Source organism: Octopus bimaculoides, chromosome 13 (genome assembly GCF_046866305.1).
Source record: "Octopus bimaculoides isolate indiv1 chromosome 13, ASM4686630v1, whole genome shotgun sequence".
Taxonomy (NCBI): domain Eukaryota; kingdom Metazoa; phylum Mollusca; class Cephalopoda; order Octopoda; family Octopodidae; genus Octopus; species Octopus bimaculoides.
In genome coordinates, this window is record NC_142940.1 from 8385819 (window position 1) to 8403318 (window position 17500).

Sequence of the window (17500 nt, forward strand, 5' to 3'; positions counted from 1 at the left end):
CGCTGTCTCTTGTCCAATCCTCCAAAACGTTCCTCTTAGCCTTATCGATACATTCGTCTCTGTCAATCCCTAAGACCGTGTTCTGTTCATTTATTTCCTCTTTGTCCCCCGTCCGTCTACTCACAGTCTCGTCTTGAATCCTACTTATTTATATTTGTATGTCCACTTCTGTATTGCACATTTATTCATTTCTTGTTTATTCGTTCCTGAGCTGTTATGTTTGGTCCCATTTCGCGCCAGCTTCTTGTTGGTACCATCAGAATTGAATCAATATTACCGTAAGGCGCGAAATTGCGATTGACCCTTTGGCAGAAAACTAATGAGGAATTGGTGACTTTCTGTGTCGGTTTTCTGTTTGCTTGTGCATGTATTGTTTTAAACTTACACAAACACAAACACACATTTACATACATATATACATGCATACATGCATGTATACATACGTACATACATACATACATATATATATATATATATATATATATATATATATATATAATCAACTTTAAATAGAGCTCAAAATTAATCCGTTGAAAATACTTTATTGCAACAACAGTAACAATAATAACAATAATAATAACAAATAAATGGACCTATGTACATTTCGATAGAACATCCAGAATGATTAATACATATCATAAAATATTATAAAATATCATAAAATATAGGATACTCCATTTCCTATTATAATATTTTATAATATTTTATGATATGTATTAATCATTCTGGATGTTCTATCGAAATGTACATAGGTCTATTTATTTGTTATTATTGTTATTATTGTTATTGTTGTTGCAATAAAGTATTTTCAACGGATTAATTTTGAGCTCTATTTAAAGTTGATATATATTCAAAGACTCAACTGTGAGTTTTCTGCTAAGATTGTTAACAGATACTATATTTTTTACCAAATTTTTTGGTTAAAAATATATATATATATATATATATACATTGGTGTGTCTGTCTGTCTGTCTGTCTGTCTGTCTGTCTGTCTGTCTGTCTGTCTGTGTCTGTGTGTATCTTTGGGTTTGTGCTCTTAGTTGTGTTATTAACCGACCAAATCTTGATAACTAGTGTTCACTTGTTTATGTCCCAATAGCATAACAATTCCGCATAAGACACCGGTAGAGAAGTTTCACGATTAATAGTAAGCACTGGGGTGGATTTCACTCACTAAACTTTTCATGGTGGCTTGGGGGGCATCGCTTGGGAGCATCGCTGCAGTTCAATGAATGAAAACTAGTGAAGATTAGAGATAAAAGATTCATTTTTGCGTGTCCGCTGCGTGAGTAGGTGCGAGTTAGCATGTGTTTATATACGTGTGCATCTCCTTACACATGATGCTATCACGTAATACAGTGACATATTTATGCATTTATTTCCATTCGTTTTGTTTACAGGCAAGACTTCCCATGGAATAGCTCTTTGGCAGGAAATGATGTACAAACGGCGAGTGTATGAAATGCTCAACAAGAAGATAACAGATATCGGTTCGCAAAACGAACAATCGATCACTGACGGTACAAAAAATAGTGGATTGCAAAATAGGAACCTCGAGTGCATATGGAAAAATGTTGTGCTAACATGTAATGCAACTTTACCTCGCCTTCAGACATGTAAGTATTACATTGACATTAACACCTCTTTTTCGAACATCAAAATCTCAGTGAAAGCAAGAATTAAATCAAACATCTTGTGAATCTTCGACCTACAAGAATTGCCAATCAAAACTCAAACGAATCACAGACTGCCGTCTCAAAAGGAAGACAAACAAATACAATGAAAATTGCAATAAAAATGTCTGAATAGAAACAAGGAATGAGTCTACCGGGCGCAGCTGTTTTGACGCTGATGTGTTTGCATGGTTGTCGGGATACTCAAACTCTTTTGGCTATCCGTCTCTTTCTTTGATATATGTATGTATATATATATATATATATATATATATATAGAGAGAGAGAGAGAGAGAGTTATTAATATTTCTAAGTCTCTCTAAAGGAGACTACGGCAGCGGTACTGGAAATTAATAGTTATCGCCAAGCCAACATGGCAGTCCCAAAATTAGGACGAAAGCTGCCGTGAATTAGCTCCAAGAAGCCATCGCCTCTAGCTAGCTATGTGACACACGAAACCTGTGTCCTTTATAACCTTCGAACAGGGGAGGTCAGCAGTGTCCCCCTGCTGGTTTGGCATCTGCAGACTAGACTAGTTTCAGGGTGTTGCCCCTTGTCAATGCAGAGTAGCCAAGCCTTAGCCAGGCGGCGCTGCTGACTATCTGCTCGAAGGTTATTTATCTAATTTCAGTGGAATCTATCCACTGGTTTTCAGAAATAGAGTTATTAATATTTCTATGTCTCTCTAAAGGAGACTACGGCAGTGGTACTGGAAATTAATAGTTATCGCCAAGCCAACATGGCAGTCCCAAAATTAGGACGAAAGCTGCCGTGAATTAGCTCAAAGAAGCCATCGCCTCTAGCTAGCTATGTGACACACGAAACCTGTGTCCTTTATAACCTTCGAACAGGGGAGGTCAGCAGTGTCCCCCTGTTGGTTTGGCATCTGCAGACTAGACTAGTTTCAGGGTGTTGCCCCTTGTCAATGCAGAGTAGCCAAGCCTTAGCCAGGCGGCGCTGCTGACTATCTGCTCGAAGGTTATTTATCTAATTTCAGTGGAATCTATCCACTGGTTTTCAGAAATAGAGTTATTAATATTTCTATGTCTCTCTAAAGGAGACTACGGCAGTGGTACTGGAAATTAATAGTTATCGCCAAGCCAACATGGCAGTCCCAAAATTAGGACGAAAGCTGCCGTGAATTAGCTCCAAGAAGCCATCGCCTCTAGCTAGCTATGTGACACACGAAACCTGTGTCCTTTATAACCTTCGAACAGGGGAGGTCAGCAGTGTCCCCCTGCTGGTTTGGCATCTGCAGACTACACTAGTTTCAGGGTGTTGCCCCTTGTCAATGCAGAGTAGCCAAGCCTTAGCCAGGCGGCGCTGCTGACTATCTGCTCGAAGGTTATTTATCTAATTTCAGTGGAATCTATCCACTGGTTTTCAGAAATAGAGTTATTAATATTTCTAAGTCTCTCTAAAGGAGACTACGGCAGCGGTACTGGAAATTAATAGTTATCGCCAAGCCAACATGGCAGTCCCAAAATTAGGACGAAAGCTGCCGTGAATTAGCTCCAAGAAGCCATCGCCATATATATATATATATGCATTGATTACTTACATATATAAACAGACTTACACCAACTACCATTCAATATAAATACTTGATTTGTCAGAGTTCATCCCGCCTCTCAAGGAGGATTAGTACTTACCAAATAACTACTGAGACTAGCACAACTCGAAAAGAGAGTTAGTTTTACGGATGAAGAATTTCACCAAAATTGACATGCCGTTAAAGTAAACGACGGGCTTATGTCTGGAGATATCAAGTCAGACTCGTGCGCTTGTTTCTGGCTCAACAGGCAGATATATACACCTAGTTTAAATTTACTGAAGGCAAAAGACGAAGACAGGTGTGGGAGCAACAAGCAAGAATATTAGTTTAACCCTCTAGACATATGGAAAAGTCTTTTGTATTTCGAGCCTACGCTCTTTGAAAGAAAGTATTAAGAGGAAAAAATGGGGAGAGAATGAAAAAAAACGGAGATAGATAAAACGTGCAGCATTCAACGGTCCAGCATGGAGATAGATAGACAGACAGACAGATAGATAAATAGATAAATAGATACATAGATAAGATAGATAGACCGACGTGCTTCTACATAGCTTCCGTCTACGAAATTCACTAACGAAGCATTGGTCAGCCCATGTCTATAGCAGAAAACACTTGCCAGTGCTGGGATTGAACTGAAACCAAATGGCTGGGAAGCGAACTTCTTAAACATACACCCATGACAGCACCAAACGTTTTTAATTTGTTAGTATTTATCATTTATTTACTTTTTAGTGTCTGTGCTATTTCTGTTTTCATGGCATCTTACAATTTCACAGATACTAAACAACTCGGACATAACGTGATAACAGGACCATCTTCTGTTATTTGAAATCCTTTACAGATACTAGTAATATGGACCACAGTGGACCCGAAGTTCTTGAAATCCTAAGCTCTCCCACACAGCTTACCACCGAATGCATATCAATTTCATTCACCTCTTTCATCTCTTCCCATTCGTTCAGTAAGATGCCGGAAATTTTGAACTAAGCAAAGACACATGTTTTTACGTCCCAGTAGTTACGTCTCTTCCTGTTTACATTGTTGTTCACAAGCCGTAATAAATAAAACAATTTCAAATATTATATTTTTCTCTTTTCCAGTTTCTGTTATACTGCGAATATCCAAGTATTTAATCCATATCACCGTTTTAACAGATGGTAATGAAATTAAAAATCAAATAATGCGTGAGTGTCATTTAACATTCCTAATACAATATATACATACATACATACATACATACATACAAACAAACAAACATACATGCATACATGCATACATACATACATACATACATACAGTTCTATGTTCATAGATGCACTCATTGATACATATACGCGTGTGTGTATTAGATACAGATCTATGTATACACGTATACAGGTGGTTGTTTTTGTGTACGTGTGTATGTTTGTATATATATATATATATCCATGTGAGTGAGTGCGGATGAGTAGGTGTTTGCGCATGAGTGGATGTGTGTATGTATTACGAATATACATCTAGTGAGCTTATATATTAATGTCTTTTTTTGCATTTCTGTAATCTCTAAAATTAGATTTTCTTCTATATTTCTTACAGATATGTATAACGATCCTGTTAGAAGTCTGAGTTTCACCGTAGGATCCGCAAGTGTTTTGTTTAGTATATGCGTGGAAAATCGCACTGAGAAACATTTTAGAATATGTTTTCGCGTTAATTACAGCGTATTCTTCTTCCAAAAAACATTGTATCTTGGTTGTTTCAATAAACCCCCTCTTTCTTCTCAAAATATCTCATTAGACAGTGTCAAGGATTCGTTGCAATTTTCCGATACTGGCAAGTTCCGCAGCGTTGAAAATAACGTTGAATACCTTTGTTATTTCATGGAGGATCAGAAGTAAATATGATTTGAACTTAGTGACAACAAGCTACATATGGTCATTAATGTATCTGAATGAAAACAAAGCTAATGTATATATTGATATTACAATGAACGCATAACCCTTTCGACTATGAACCAGTATGTTTGCCCAATTATTTACCTTTCTACACGGATATGTTATGATCTATGGAAAACGTCTACTCTGTATTCCCTTGACGAGAATTGAAACAACTCTCACTTTGACAATTATTGTTTTATTCTACTTATTTTCAACATTTCAAAGCCAAAGAGACAGTTGTTAACCGAGAGAAACCTCAAAACTTATAATCCATCTTTTTCTCCCACTTCGCCCTCACCCACCTCTCTTTTCCTCCTTAATTGCTTCCAGCAACTCATCTGTCCAACCATATCCGTCGAGCATTACACGAACTTTTATTTCTGTAATTTATGGGAACATAAACAAGCGTTGAACAATTACATCATTTCCGACATTGTGTACTTGCTTGTCGATGTACTTCTTTCAGAAATCCACATACTTGATTATTCAGAAGCTTTTCGGCTGATCGCACAGGTATATATGCAGCACGCCCTCCACATCTTCGTCATTATAACATCGACGACATCTTAAAGGATGTTTGAGCAGTCCAAAGAATTCATACTCTGCCCAAGTTGAATTCAGCTCACTCTACTTTATGCCCATTTCTTCCTGCTCAGAACATCACCTTTCTGACATTACCTGCATTCATGCTCATGTCTTCGCTGTACGTCTGTAAGTGACGTCTCGCAAGTTTAAATAAAACATTAACGGCAACTTAGACCCTGGATTCTGACTCCACTTTCTCCAAACCCAAGTGAGAAAATATTATCAGCAACGAAATAATCTTTGAAGAAGCCGATGAAGAAACACTTATATCCTCAAATATATTATTAACGTACATTTGCGCCTGTTGTGTATTTCTTTATATAATTCGATTTGTTCTGTGCTTCATGTTGTTAGACATATGTCTCTACTTCTTATGATACACTTGGATAACACAAATAAAACTTTATATGATTGAGTTACTCTCAATATTTGACTGAGAAAAGACTGTTAAAGTTACCAAAATGATAGTAGGTTTATAGAATTATTTAATTGTTTATGGTAATCCAATGCGTATCCATGACTTTACCCCATACCATTAATTTTCATGCGATCTTTCGTACGACCAACAAATAAATAATTGCCATTTGACTTCGGGTTTTGTAAACCTTCAAACTTACTTAACAAACAATACTGTAAAAGACGATGTACACACTGATCGAATGAAATGCTCACTGGATCTTTAATGTAGTAAAAGACATACGGGGGTGTCCCGCAATGTCTTGCTGAAAACCTGTACAGATGATTTGTTTCTAGTGGTCGTAAGTTCCTGTAAAACATTAGCTCATGGCTAACATCACACCGACGTTGTCTGTAGAGGTTCACGATGTGTCGCACGTCGGATGTCGAAGAGATAGCAGAGCAACGTGAAATTAAGTGTTTTGCACAAGAATAGAACGCACCAATCTGCGAATCGAAACCATAATCTTGATCCCGTTAGTGCAAAACTCTAATCACTACACTACACGGATCATTCACGCTCTTTGTTATATATACACACAAACACACACACACACACACGTATATATATATATATATATATATATATATATATATATATATATATATATATATATATATATATATATATATATATATATATATACAGTTCTTAGAAGTGTAGTATATTCTTAGCTACATTAGTGGCAACATGAACTCTTTCCCTATTCTTGCTCTATTAGAGCATTTGAGTAAAAATATATTATGTCCAACTGATTAAAAAATTCTATTTTTTTATGCAACTGAGGATAGCCCTGCATTTAAACTGATGTGACGATTGCATTATTCAATTAAATTGAGCCGCTTCAAACTGTAGTGCTGCATCACCTCTTGATATCCTGTTGCTTATTTTGGTTATATATATATATATATATATATATATATATATATATATATATATATATACATACATACATACATACATACATACAAATATATATATATACACACGCGCATACCGACACACACGCGCACTCACGTATGCATGTATGTGTGTATGTATACGTTCATTATATGTGTAGAGGGACCGATTGGAGGATCAATAAATCTTAATAATAATAGAATTTTTCATTCTTCAATTTTCTTTATTTCGCTTTTTACAGTTGTCTGTTACAATTAATCTCAAAAAAAATATCTCTAAGCTCAATATATTTATCAACGAACCCAATATCTATATTTGTCTTCCGATTAATGTTTTTTTATTTTTATTTTGTCAATCTAAAAATAGTTCTCTTGTTGGGTTTATGCAATTGAATATGAAGCTCTCAAATCTTCAAGGTAGTCATTGAATTGATATTTGCGTTATTGACATAGAAATTGGTCCGCCACGTCGACCGTTCTAATATTGTTTTTTTGTGCAGCCAATTTGATTGTTGAAATTATAATGATCAGCATGATAATCAGCCTTAAAACACAACAGGACACTTTTCGTGGAGAAAGATTCGAGTTTCATCTCAAACTCGAGTTTTACATGCGAAACAGGGATATCAAGCTTGCGGTCTTTATTGCGATCTGTGAACGATATAAAGTAATTATACATAATAAAGTGAACTAGAGTGTATAAATGCCCACAAGCTCCCACACACACACACACATACACACGTGCATATGATTTGAATAATACATTAACTCCGAATAAATGTGTTTAGTACACTTTCTTTTGTTTGTCCACTCACTCGTGTGTGTATGTATATATATATATATATATATATATATAGGTGTGTGTGTGTGTGTGTGTGTGTGTGTGTGTGTGTGTATGTCTGTGTGTGTGTGTGTGTGTGTGTGTATGTGTGAGTAAAAATAAATACAAAAAAGGGTTTTGTATGATCGTGTATAGAGGAATATATTATTTTATTTAAAAGAGTTCCAACTCTGTCTGTTTTTTATGTTTTATTTATATTCTTGTAAAATTAATGTGGGATATAGAATATGGAATATATAATATATAATATAAAAATGGATGGTACAGTCTGTTACAGTCTGTTACAGTCTGTCAGATACCGGCCATGATGAAATACCACAAGGTATTGAAAATACGTATTCGCCTTTATATATTTAATCCTTTATATTGAACACTCAATATTTCATATATTCAATAAGACATATTCCATATATTCAATAAGACATTCAATACTTTATTTCATTGTACCATCCATTTTTATATTATATATTCCATATTCTATATCCCACATTAATTTTACAAGAATATAAATAAAACATAAAAAACAGACAGAGTTGGAACTCTTTTAAATAAAATTATATATATACATACATATACTCTATTATTTCATTTCCTCCTTCTCTACTTTTCTTCTCTTCAAGTTTTTAGGTAAACTCCTGCACAAATTATATGCTGTCCTTGTAATGTAGAAGCTGTTAAGTTCAATACTCTCCAAAGCCGATTGTTTTTTGTTTTTTTTTTCTTTTTGATTAAATATTATCGCCAATAAATTACTTTTACTATATAAACCTCTGACATGTATCGACTTTCACTTATTTCAGAAAACAATACTAATGTCCTTTGAGCGATTGGTACTTACCATCTAAATGCCCGTTCATCTTTACGCTACCTGCGTTAACTTCGTAAACTAGATACGGGTAGTAGTCATGCATTTTCACACATACTGAAAAATATAAACAAGACAGAAGACCAAACTTTATTAGTATGAAAAACAAAGAATAAACTCCATTACATAAATAATGGGTTTCTGATAAAAGTACAAGAGCAGCAACTTAAGTGGGCAAACGGTTTGTCTTTACTATCGATCCTAGTACTTCACTGGTACTTTATTCTTGTTAGTACCGTGGCCCCAAGGCGGTAAACTGACAGAATCGTTAGCACACCGGACACAATACTTAACGGCAATGGGGACTCGTTGATAATTTATATAAACCCTTGTCAATATTGAGTACCCTTCGTACCCAAGAACTTTAACTGTTGATGACTTAGTACCTGAATTTTTTGAAAATAGGAATGTATACTAGATATAAGTACTTGGCTCATATCATTTCATTAGTACTATTTTTAATGAAATGGCGATTCAAGTTTTGATATAGCTCCAAATACAATCTATTGAAAACAGTTCCTGTATAATTTCTGTTGTTTTGGGAGGGTCATTATACCTATAATAAACATACGCAATGGTTATATTTCACTCCTTTACTATTTATTTCTTTAACCAATAAACTGATAATCGATTGCTTGGTTAATCGTTTGACCAATCATTCTATAAATTAGGTTTGTTAGCAATATCTGTTTCAGCATATGTGATCACACAAGAGATCTTACAAACCAAATACGAAAATGCTTGTATATTATTTGCAGAAAGCACAACAAATGCCTCACTTTTACGAGCTTTGATAAAAAAGTATCAGTACTGGTTCTGTAACAATAAAAATACAACACATATCAATTCGGTATTTAATTTCCTTCGCAGTTGTTCCCTTCTGAAGTCATACACTTTATCTTGTGTCATTCATAGAAGCATTTCAAGAACACCTTCCTTGAGGATAGGAGCAGCTGCTTCGTCGCATTCTCTTCGATCTCTTCGACGCCCTGGATTTCTTCAATGCCTTGGATTTTTCGACGCCTCGGATTTCTTTTTCCACTTCAAAGACTGACCCTTGACTTCGGTGTCATGACCCGTTTTGAAAATGTTTTCGTCTCCCAAGACATAATCAAGGAGATCCTTCGCAGCTGAATCCTGATCTTCTTTTCGAGACGACCACACTCTGCAGACTTTACTTCCAGGCACTACTGTAAACAACAAACGTGAACAAGAGCGTTTTAACTAGTGTGTATGCGAGACAGAGTTGAAGGTGAATTTGTGCCAAGCGGCTTCAGACTGCGTATTTTAGCTCCGTTACCATAGCAACAGTCCAAATATTTTTGATCAGACCTAGTATTTTAACATGGAAGATTATGCGTTGTAAATAAATACCAAATAATAATCAAACAAAAATAACATACAAATAAATGTACATACCTATGTTCAGAATTAAATGGAATTTAAAACAGCACTTTCCATTTCTACCTTCCCACTTACACTTCATTCTTGGCGCAGCAGCCTTCACGTCTATGTTTGTAATTTCCAGAGCAAAACCAGTATTGGGGGTTTGGGTGAGCTTTTCATCAACCTGGAGTTCTTCAACAATTTCTTCTAGAACATTAATCATTTCATCATCTATACCTAAAAATATTGTAAAAGGCATTCATCAATATTTACCTTTTTGACCAGAACATACACAAACGCACTCACAGACGCATATGCGTCCTAACACGACGGACATCCACCCAGTAGACCCTATTTCCACCTACAATATCAGCCGCCCCACACATATAGGATCCCTATACACACTCCATACCTGCACAAATACTCCGAATGAATTAACCAAAATAAAAACAAAACACACACAAACCGGCAAACAGATACCTGTGAGACCTTTGGACACCGGTTAACCTCCTTTCCTCGACAACGCTAAACATATAGTACCACTCTACAAGAACACCAGGCCCAAAACCAACACACATTTTTCATACACACATTTCCAGAAAAATCTTGTTGTCTTGCAATATCTCTAGAGGTGGATTTCGTGCCGAAAGACATATCTTGTTCAGTTGCGAATAAAAACATCGTAAAATAATTGAAACAAATGAACAAATGAAAAATCCAAAATAGTATTAATTTAGTCGCAGGTTCTTTTATATTTTGGTTCTGTGACCTAACTTATAACCTAACTCAAAATATATGCAACATCGTACTTCTTTAATTGAGTACAGGAGTTCAACTATGCAGAGACATTAGATCCTCATAGTATTGGGTTGGTGCATAATTATTGCGGCTTTTTTTTTTTTTTTCAATAAATTTTATTCAACAAAAACAATAACTATATTTAACAAAAACATCATTAAATGACGGTCTGACCGTCTGCCAAGCAAATGGGAAGCAGTAATTGAAGTAGATGGTGAATATGCTCCGGAATAATCATTTAGAGAGGTTTTTGTTACATGTTGTTATTGTTTTTGTTGAATAAAATTTGTTGAAAAAAAAGCAATAATTATGCACTAACCCAATGCATGTTGCTTGTTGCGCATTTAAAGGAGAACATATGTGTATATATGTCGGGAGATGGGTTGCATTCCTATGTATATATATATGTGTGTGTGTGTGTATGTGCAAAATTAGTGTACATTTATACACAAAAGGGGTGACCCTAACAGGACACCTTACATGCTAAAAGGAACAGTCTAATTCCAAACCATGGTTAAGAGTAATTTCGAAGGGGATGAAAAATAAAACCATTTTCAATAGTTACCACTTGTTCCTAGGTTTCGAACATTAATGAACAAATAAAATAATTCGTTATCTTCATCAGCAAGAGCGCTAAAAATTAACGTATATTTATGTGACAAATACACAGCACATGCCCCATCTCTATACATCATAATTTTTCAAATCCACCGCGCAAGCGCAGTTATAGTCGGCAGCGAATAAAAATATATTTTCCAACTTTCTTTAAAATTACGAAAATCATACTAAGAAAATTTATATAGGGTAGAAAATTACAGAAATTTTCTACCAGTGGCTAGCTAACATGGTACAAGTGGTAACTATTAAAAATGTTTTTATTTTTTATCCCCTTCGAAAGTACTCTTAACCGTGGTTTGGACTCTGACTGTTACTTTTATCATGTGAGGTGTCACGTTAGGGTCACCTCTTTTGTGTATAAATTGTACACTAATTTTACATGAATGATATGTTGTCTATTGACTATTTTATGCATGCTAGTCACTGGTAAAAAAATTTTTTAATATGATTTTCTTAATCCTCGCCAGCGATTCTTAACGCCTACCTCTGTCGGTCTTATGTGCTGATTTTCAAAGCGGTAAAAGTGTAAGCAACAAATAAAATGGGTGGCTTATTAACAATTTGAACTTTTGTGGGTTTTGATTTATTTTAACTCTTGTTTCTAGCAATAGCTGGTGTCGGTCAGTAACCTCCATCACTTTTGTAACCTCTAATAATTTTGCCCTTAGGTTCAAATTGCTAATAAGCCACCCATTTAAATTGTTGCTTTGTGTGCGTGTGCGTTCGTGCGTGTGCGTTCGTGCGTGTGTGTGTGTATGTGTCTATGTCTGTGTCACTGTGTATGCGTGCGTGTGCATAAATGTATCTATATATAAAGGTATAGACCTATCTTCCTCTCTCTCTCCCCTTGTAAATACATACATATATATATATATATATATATATATATATATATATATATAGACAGATTTTTTTCAAAAAGTTAAGATTAAGAAAAAAAATTTTAATAGAGAAGAATGGCTATAGTATATGCAAAAGCTTAACGTTGAGAACTGAAAACGCTTGCACATTTATTAAAGCCTACACGCAAGTTGTAAAATTCCATCCTAAATGTTAATACCATTCTACTCTCTTAAAAACGTTTTTTCTTAACCTTAGCTTTTGAAAAAATATTTCTCTAAATACTGTATCAAGTAATTTCCGAAATATATATATATATATATATATATATATATATATATAAACAAATAGTAAATGAGTATATGCACATATACGTACAGGTATGTGCATACCGACATCCACCTGTATGTATAGGTGCATATCTGGGTACAGGACATTGCAAACAAACGTAGACGAGAACACACGAGCCACATAGAGAACATTCTACTTCATCAGCTACCCACGTTTTAACACCGGCGTTTCGACGAGCTTGGGCAGGACGCATCGTTAAAACGGCTCGTCCCATGGATCGCAGATTAAATTTGTATACGCAAATTAAATCTAGCCATGAAGGAATGTAGTGGCGGACAAAAACAAGACAGGAAAACAAACAGAAAAGGCTTTACGGCCAGACGAGAAAAATTATGTGTGTATGAACGCGATGAGGCACGAACCCGAGAGAGACAAAGTGGTGCGTGCGTTGCTTGGCGAAAGCCAAGGAAGGAAAGGATTATTGACCGGAAGCATGTGACCATGCCGGTAGAGAGAGTGGTAGAGGGAGAAACAAAGGGAGGAAGTAGAAGAATATATATATACATACAAAGAGACAGACAGACAGTTACACACACACGGAGACACATAGACAGACAGACAGACAGACAGATAGATAGAGAGAGAGAGAGAGAGAGAGAGAGAGAGAGAGAGATAGATAGACCGACTGGGTTCCAAGAGAACACTTACCTTCTTCTATCTCAGGCACAATATTCACCACAGCACATCTTCCTAAACAAAACATCAGGGCTAGGTGAAAGACTGCATTGGTCAACATCATAATAATATTTTCAATTTTTGTCGCGGGATCGTCCGATAATGAGAAAGAAATTCTAGCAAAAGGGACACGAAGGGGTAATATATAAATGGAATCTCTTAAATTTATTCAAGTGGCCTACAAGTAAATATGTGTTGCTGTTTGAACTACAATACAAAGCACCAGGAACATAAAATATTCGGGATAGGTTTCCAATTGTTTAATACTTTTCCTGAAATACTAACTGAAAAGTTAAAACAAAAACATATACAACACAGGAAACAAAATGCTTAGAAGTATTATTCCGGGATTGAGAGTTCGAATTTAGCCGAAATCAGCTTTACTTCTCATCCCTTCCGAGATCTATAAATTTTCTGTCGAGTACTGGTGTCGACAATATTAACTAACTTTAAGGCGGTGAACTGGCAGAAACGTTAGCACGCCGGGCGAAATGCTTAGCGGTATTTCGTCTGTCTTTACGTTCTGAGTTCAAATTCCGCCGAGGGCGACTTTGCCTTTCATCCTTTCGGGGTCGATAAATTAAGTACCAGTTTCGCACTGGGATCGATGTAATCGACTTAATCTCTTTGTCTGTCCTTGTTTGTTCCCTCTGTGTTTAGCCACTTGTGGATAATAAAGAAATATGAAACGTTAGCACGCCGGGTGAAATGCTTGCGACATTTCGTTTGTCTTGACGTTCTGGGTTCAAATTCCGCCGAGGCCGACTTTGCCTTTCATCCTTTCGGGGTCGATAAATTAAGTACCAGTTACGCACTGGGGTCGATGTAATCGACTTAATCCATTTGTCTGTCCTTGTTTGTCCCCTCTATGTTTAGCCCCTTGTGAGTAATAAAGAAATAAGAAACGTTAGCACGCCGGGCGAAATGCTTAGCGATGTTTCGGCCGTCACTACGTTCTGAGTTCAAATTCCGCCGAAGTCGACTTTGCCTTTCATCCTTTCGGGGCCGATAAATTAAGTACGAGTTGCGTATTGGGGACGATCTAATCGACTGGCCCCCTCCCTAAAAATCTCGGGTCTTGTGCCTAGAGTAGAAAAGAATATTAACTAACTTCCTCCCGTCAAAACTAGTAGCCTTATGCCTAAATTAGAAACCATTATTGTTGGTTGTGGTGATGATATTGGCGGTGTTGTTATTGTTCTGGTCGTGATATCATCATCGTCGTCATCATCGTAATCATTGGCAGAATCGTTAAGGTGTCAGACAAGATGCCTTGAGCTACTTTTTACGTTTTTGTATTGTGGGTTCAATTCACGCCCAGGACAAACTTGCATTTCATTCGTCCAAGGTTGATAAAATATGCAGTACAAGTAAAGTAGCGGGGATCAATGCTTTCGTTGAGCTCCTTTTTTCTTTTTTAAATATTACTGCCTGAATTATTTGCGGTTGATTGGCAGAATCGTGAGAACGTTGAACAAAATGCTCCGCAGCACTCATTCTGACTCTTGACGTTCGGAGATCAAATCCCGCTGAGGTCAGCTGTGACTTTCCTTCTTTCTGGATCGATAAAATTAAATTCCCAGACATGTGCCGGGGCTGCTGTAATGGACTTTTACCGTACCCTTAAAATTATTGTTCTTAAACCCTGCAACGATGTTGGGCCTCGTTCAGGAGGAATTTTGTGTTCCTGGTCATTGATAATCGGGTAATCGGCCTATTCAGACCTAGACGTCGATAAAAAAAAAAAACAATTTTATTACATATAAGACACTTGGATATATACGGCGCAGTACCATTGCAACAGAGAAATTCTTTCAGAGGAAGAAGATGCTTTTGATGAGGACTTAAATGTTATCTGAAACCTGTAGAGTGGGGAAATATTATTGCAAGTATGTCCATTTAGGACGGTAGGGAAACCATTTTAATAATAATAATAATCTTTTATAGTATAGGCACAAGGCCAGAGATTTGGGGAAGGAGGATAGTCGATTACATCGTCCACAGTACAGAGCTGGTACTTATTTTATCGACCCCGAAAGGATGAACGGTAAAGTTGACATTTGCCGGTTTTGACATTTGCCGGTTTAGCATTTGCCGGTTTTCCCAATGGTATTACTTAAACTTAAGAAATATCTTCATCCTGGCCCCCGTACGCTTTTCTTCCCACGGATAAACCTAATCTGTTTCCCCTTTTATACTTTACATCATGACATTTCTGTGATACACGATCCCTTATGATGGTTTTTTTTTTTTACGATCCCTTTTGATCGAAAATCTACCCCCCCTCCCCGCCTTTTTTCCTTCCTTCTCCTCCCCAAAAAGAAAAGCTCTACTTTGTAACTTGCCCCTTCTATGTTTAGCCCTGTGAGGCTAATAAAGAAACATATATATATATATATATGTGTGTGTGTGTGTGTGTATATATGTATATATATATATATATATATATATATATATATATATATATATATATATATATATATATATATATACATATATACATATATATGTATATATATATGAATATATATATATGTATAAATGTACGTCTATATATATATATATATGTATGTATATGTGTAGATAATTACGTGTGTGTGTGTGCGTTTATTAGTTATTTTGGTCATTAAACAGCAGCGATCCTGGGACACTACCTTGGAGAATGTTTTGCCGAACAGCTAAATTCCGCGGGCGTAAGCACACCACCACCGCTTGTCAAGCAGCGGTGGGTGACAAAGACAGGTCCAAAGACACACACACGTTAGCTATCCTAATTATATTGTTGATTTCATAGTCATAAAGTTGGACAAAATAATTACTAGTCTCTTTCCACCGTTGCAGATGTTTTTTTCCAGTGTCACAATACGTGCTTGATATGATATCAATACAGAGTTGAGACCATGGCCACATATCCTCACGGGAGGAAGTATAGCTTGTCTACATCTCCACTGGTGTTGAAATATCTTGTAACACTAAGTAGCTTGCGAGTTAGAACATCTTTCTTATTGATTTTAAAAAAAAAATTTTTTTATAGTGACCAGTTCATAAGGTCGAATATAGATGTGAGATCAGACACTGCAAAGGTCTTGTAAGAAATATGCTTGTTGTAAGCTGAGAGTTCAGATGACCATATTCTTTTTACTCTCCTGACGTATTCATTCCTAGTCTTCACCTTATATATTGGTCCATTATACATGACAATCCCATCCTGTCCAAGATACTTATAATTGTCACCTGACTACAGAGGCTGTATTGACAAGTCATTCGCAGGGTACACCTTTTCCACGTTTTATTATCAAAACTTCACATTTGACTCCACAGAATCTCCTTCCAGTGTCTGGTGAGTATTCGGTAATGTGGTCCAGTTGTTCTGTTAGGTGGTTGGTATTTGACATACATTTTCAGCTCCTTGACAAAGAAAAATGTGAGCTTCTTCTGAATCCATTTCTATGGTCACTATGTGAGTAGGTATGAAAAAGAGCTTAATGAGAGGACGAAGAGCAACACGGACAGGCTATCGCCCTGAAAGATGCCTTTCTGGTAGGGAAGGCTATCAGACACACAAACATATACACACACATACATATATATATACATATATACGACAGGCTTCTTTCAGTTTCCGTCTACCAAATCCACTCACAAGGCTTTGGTCGGCCCGAGGTTATAGTAGAAGACACTTGCCCAAGGTGCCACGCAGTGGGACTGAACCCAGAACCATGTGGTTGGTAAGCAAGCTACTTACCACACAGCCACTCCTGCGCCTAATTGGTTGTACAATTGTATGTATACAATTGTATGCTTTGGAGGAGCGATTGGGAGAACTTATTAAACAAATGGTAAAGCAAATAAATCTTAATAAATTTTTCATTCTTCAATTTTCTTTATTTCGGTTTTTACAGTTGGCTTTTACAATTAATCTCAAGAAAATGTCTTTAAACTGAATATGTTTATCATCGAAACTAATATTTACTTTGCTTTATTTTGTCTATTTGAAAAATGGTCCCTATCTTCTGCATTATACAATGGAGTATAAAAAAC

General features: G+C 36.2%; 3 protein-coding genes across 3 annotated transcripts in view; 1 reads left to right on the top strand and 2 right to left on the bottom strand.

The window, feature by feature from the left end:
- Positions 1–6144, top strand: part of LOC106876288 (uncharacterized) — a 7248-nt gene extending 1104 nt beyond the window's left edge. Inside the window, exons 2-4 of the mRNA XM_014924781.3 lie at positions 1401–1616; positions 4329–4412; positions 4804–6144. Coding sequence (XP_014780267.2) covers positions 1401–1616; positions 4329–4412; positions 4804–5105 — 602 coding nt within the window. The 3' untranslated portion in view covers positions 5106–6144. The remainder of the gene's footprint in view (positions 1–1400; positions 1617–4328; positions 4413–4803) is intronic.
- Positions 6145–7288: 1144 nt separating this feature from the next.
- On the bottom strand, positions 7289–15744 carry LOC106876287 (uncharacterized). Its single transcript, XM_014924780.3, has 4 exons — positions 13433–15744; positions 10211–10414; positions 8765–8848; positions 7289–7736 (listed from the first exon to the last, which is right to left on the bottom strand). Exons 1-4 carry the CDS (start codon positions 13521–13523, stop codon positions 7564–7566), a joined length of 552 nt encoding a protein of 183 aa, XP_014780266.1. The 5' UTR covers positions 13524–15744; the 3' UTR covers positions 7289–7563.
- Positions 15745–17322: 1578 nt separating this feature from the next.
- LOC106876290 (uncharacterized) overlaps positions 17323–17500 on the bottom strand; it is a 7394-nt gene continuing 7216 nt past the window's right edge. Inside the window, exon 4 of the mRNA XM_014924785.3 lies at positions 17323–17500. This exon is cut by the window's right edge and continues 248 nt beyond it. The gene's annotated coding sequence lies outside the window, so the exon portion shown is untranslated.

Excerpts from the sequence above, each read along its gene's own strand:
- LOC106876287 (XM_014924780.3), bottom strand. The coding sequence starts at position 13,523 with ATGATGTTGACCAATGCAGTCTTTCACCTAGCCCTGATGTTTTGTTTA. Across the intron at positions 10,415-13,432 it reads TGTGCCTGAGATAGAAGAAG|GTATAGATGATGAAATGATT; the intron begins GTAAGTGTTCTC and ends CAATATTTTTAG. Across the intron at positions 7,737-8,764 it reads GATGAACGGGCATTTAGATG|ATCGCAATAAAGACCGCAAG; the intron begins GTAAGTACCAAT and ends TATCGTTCACAG.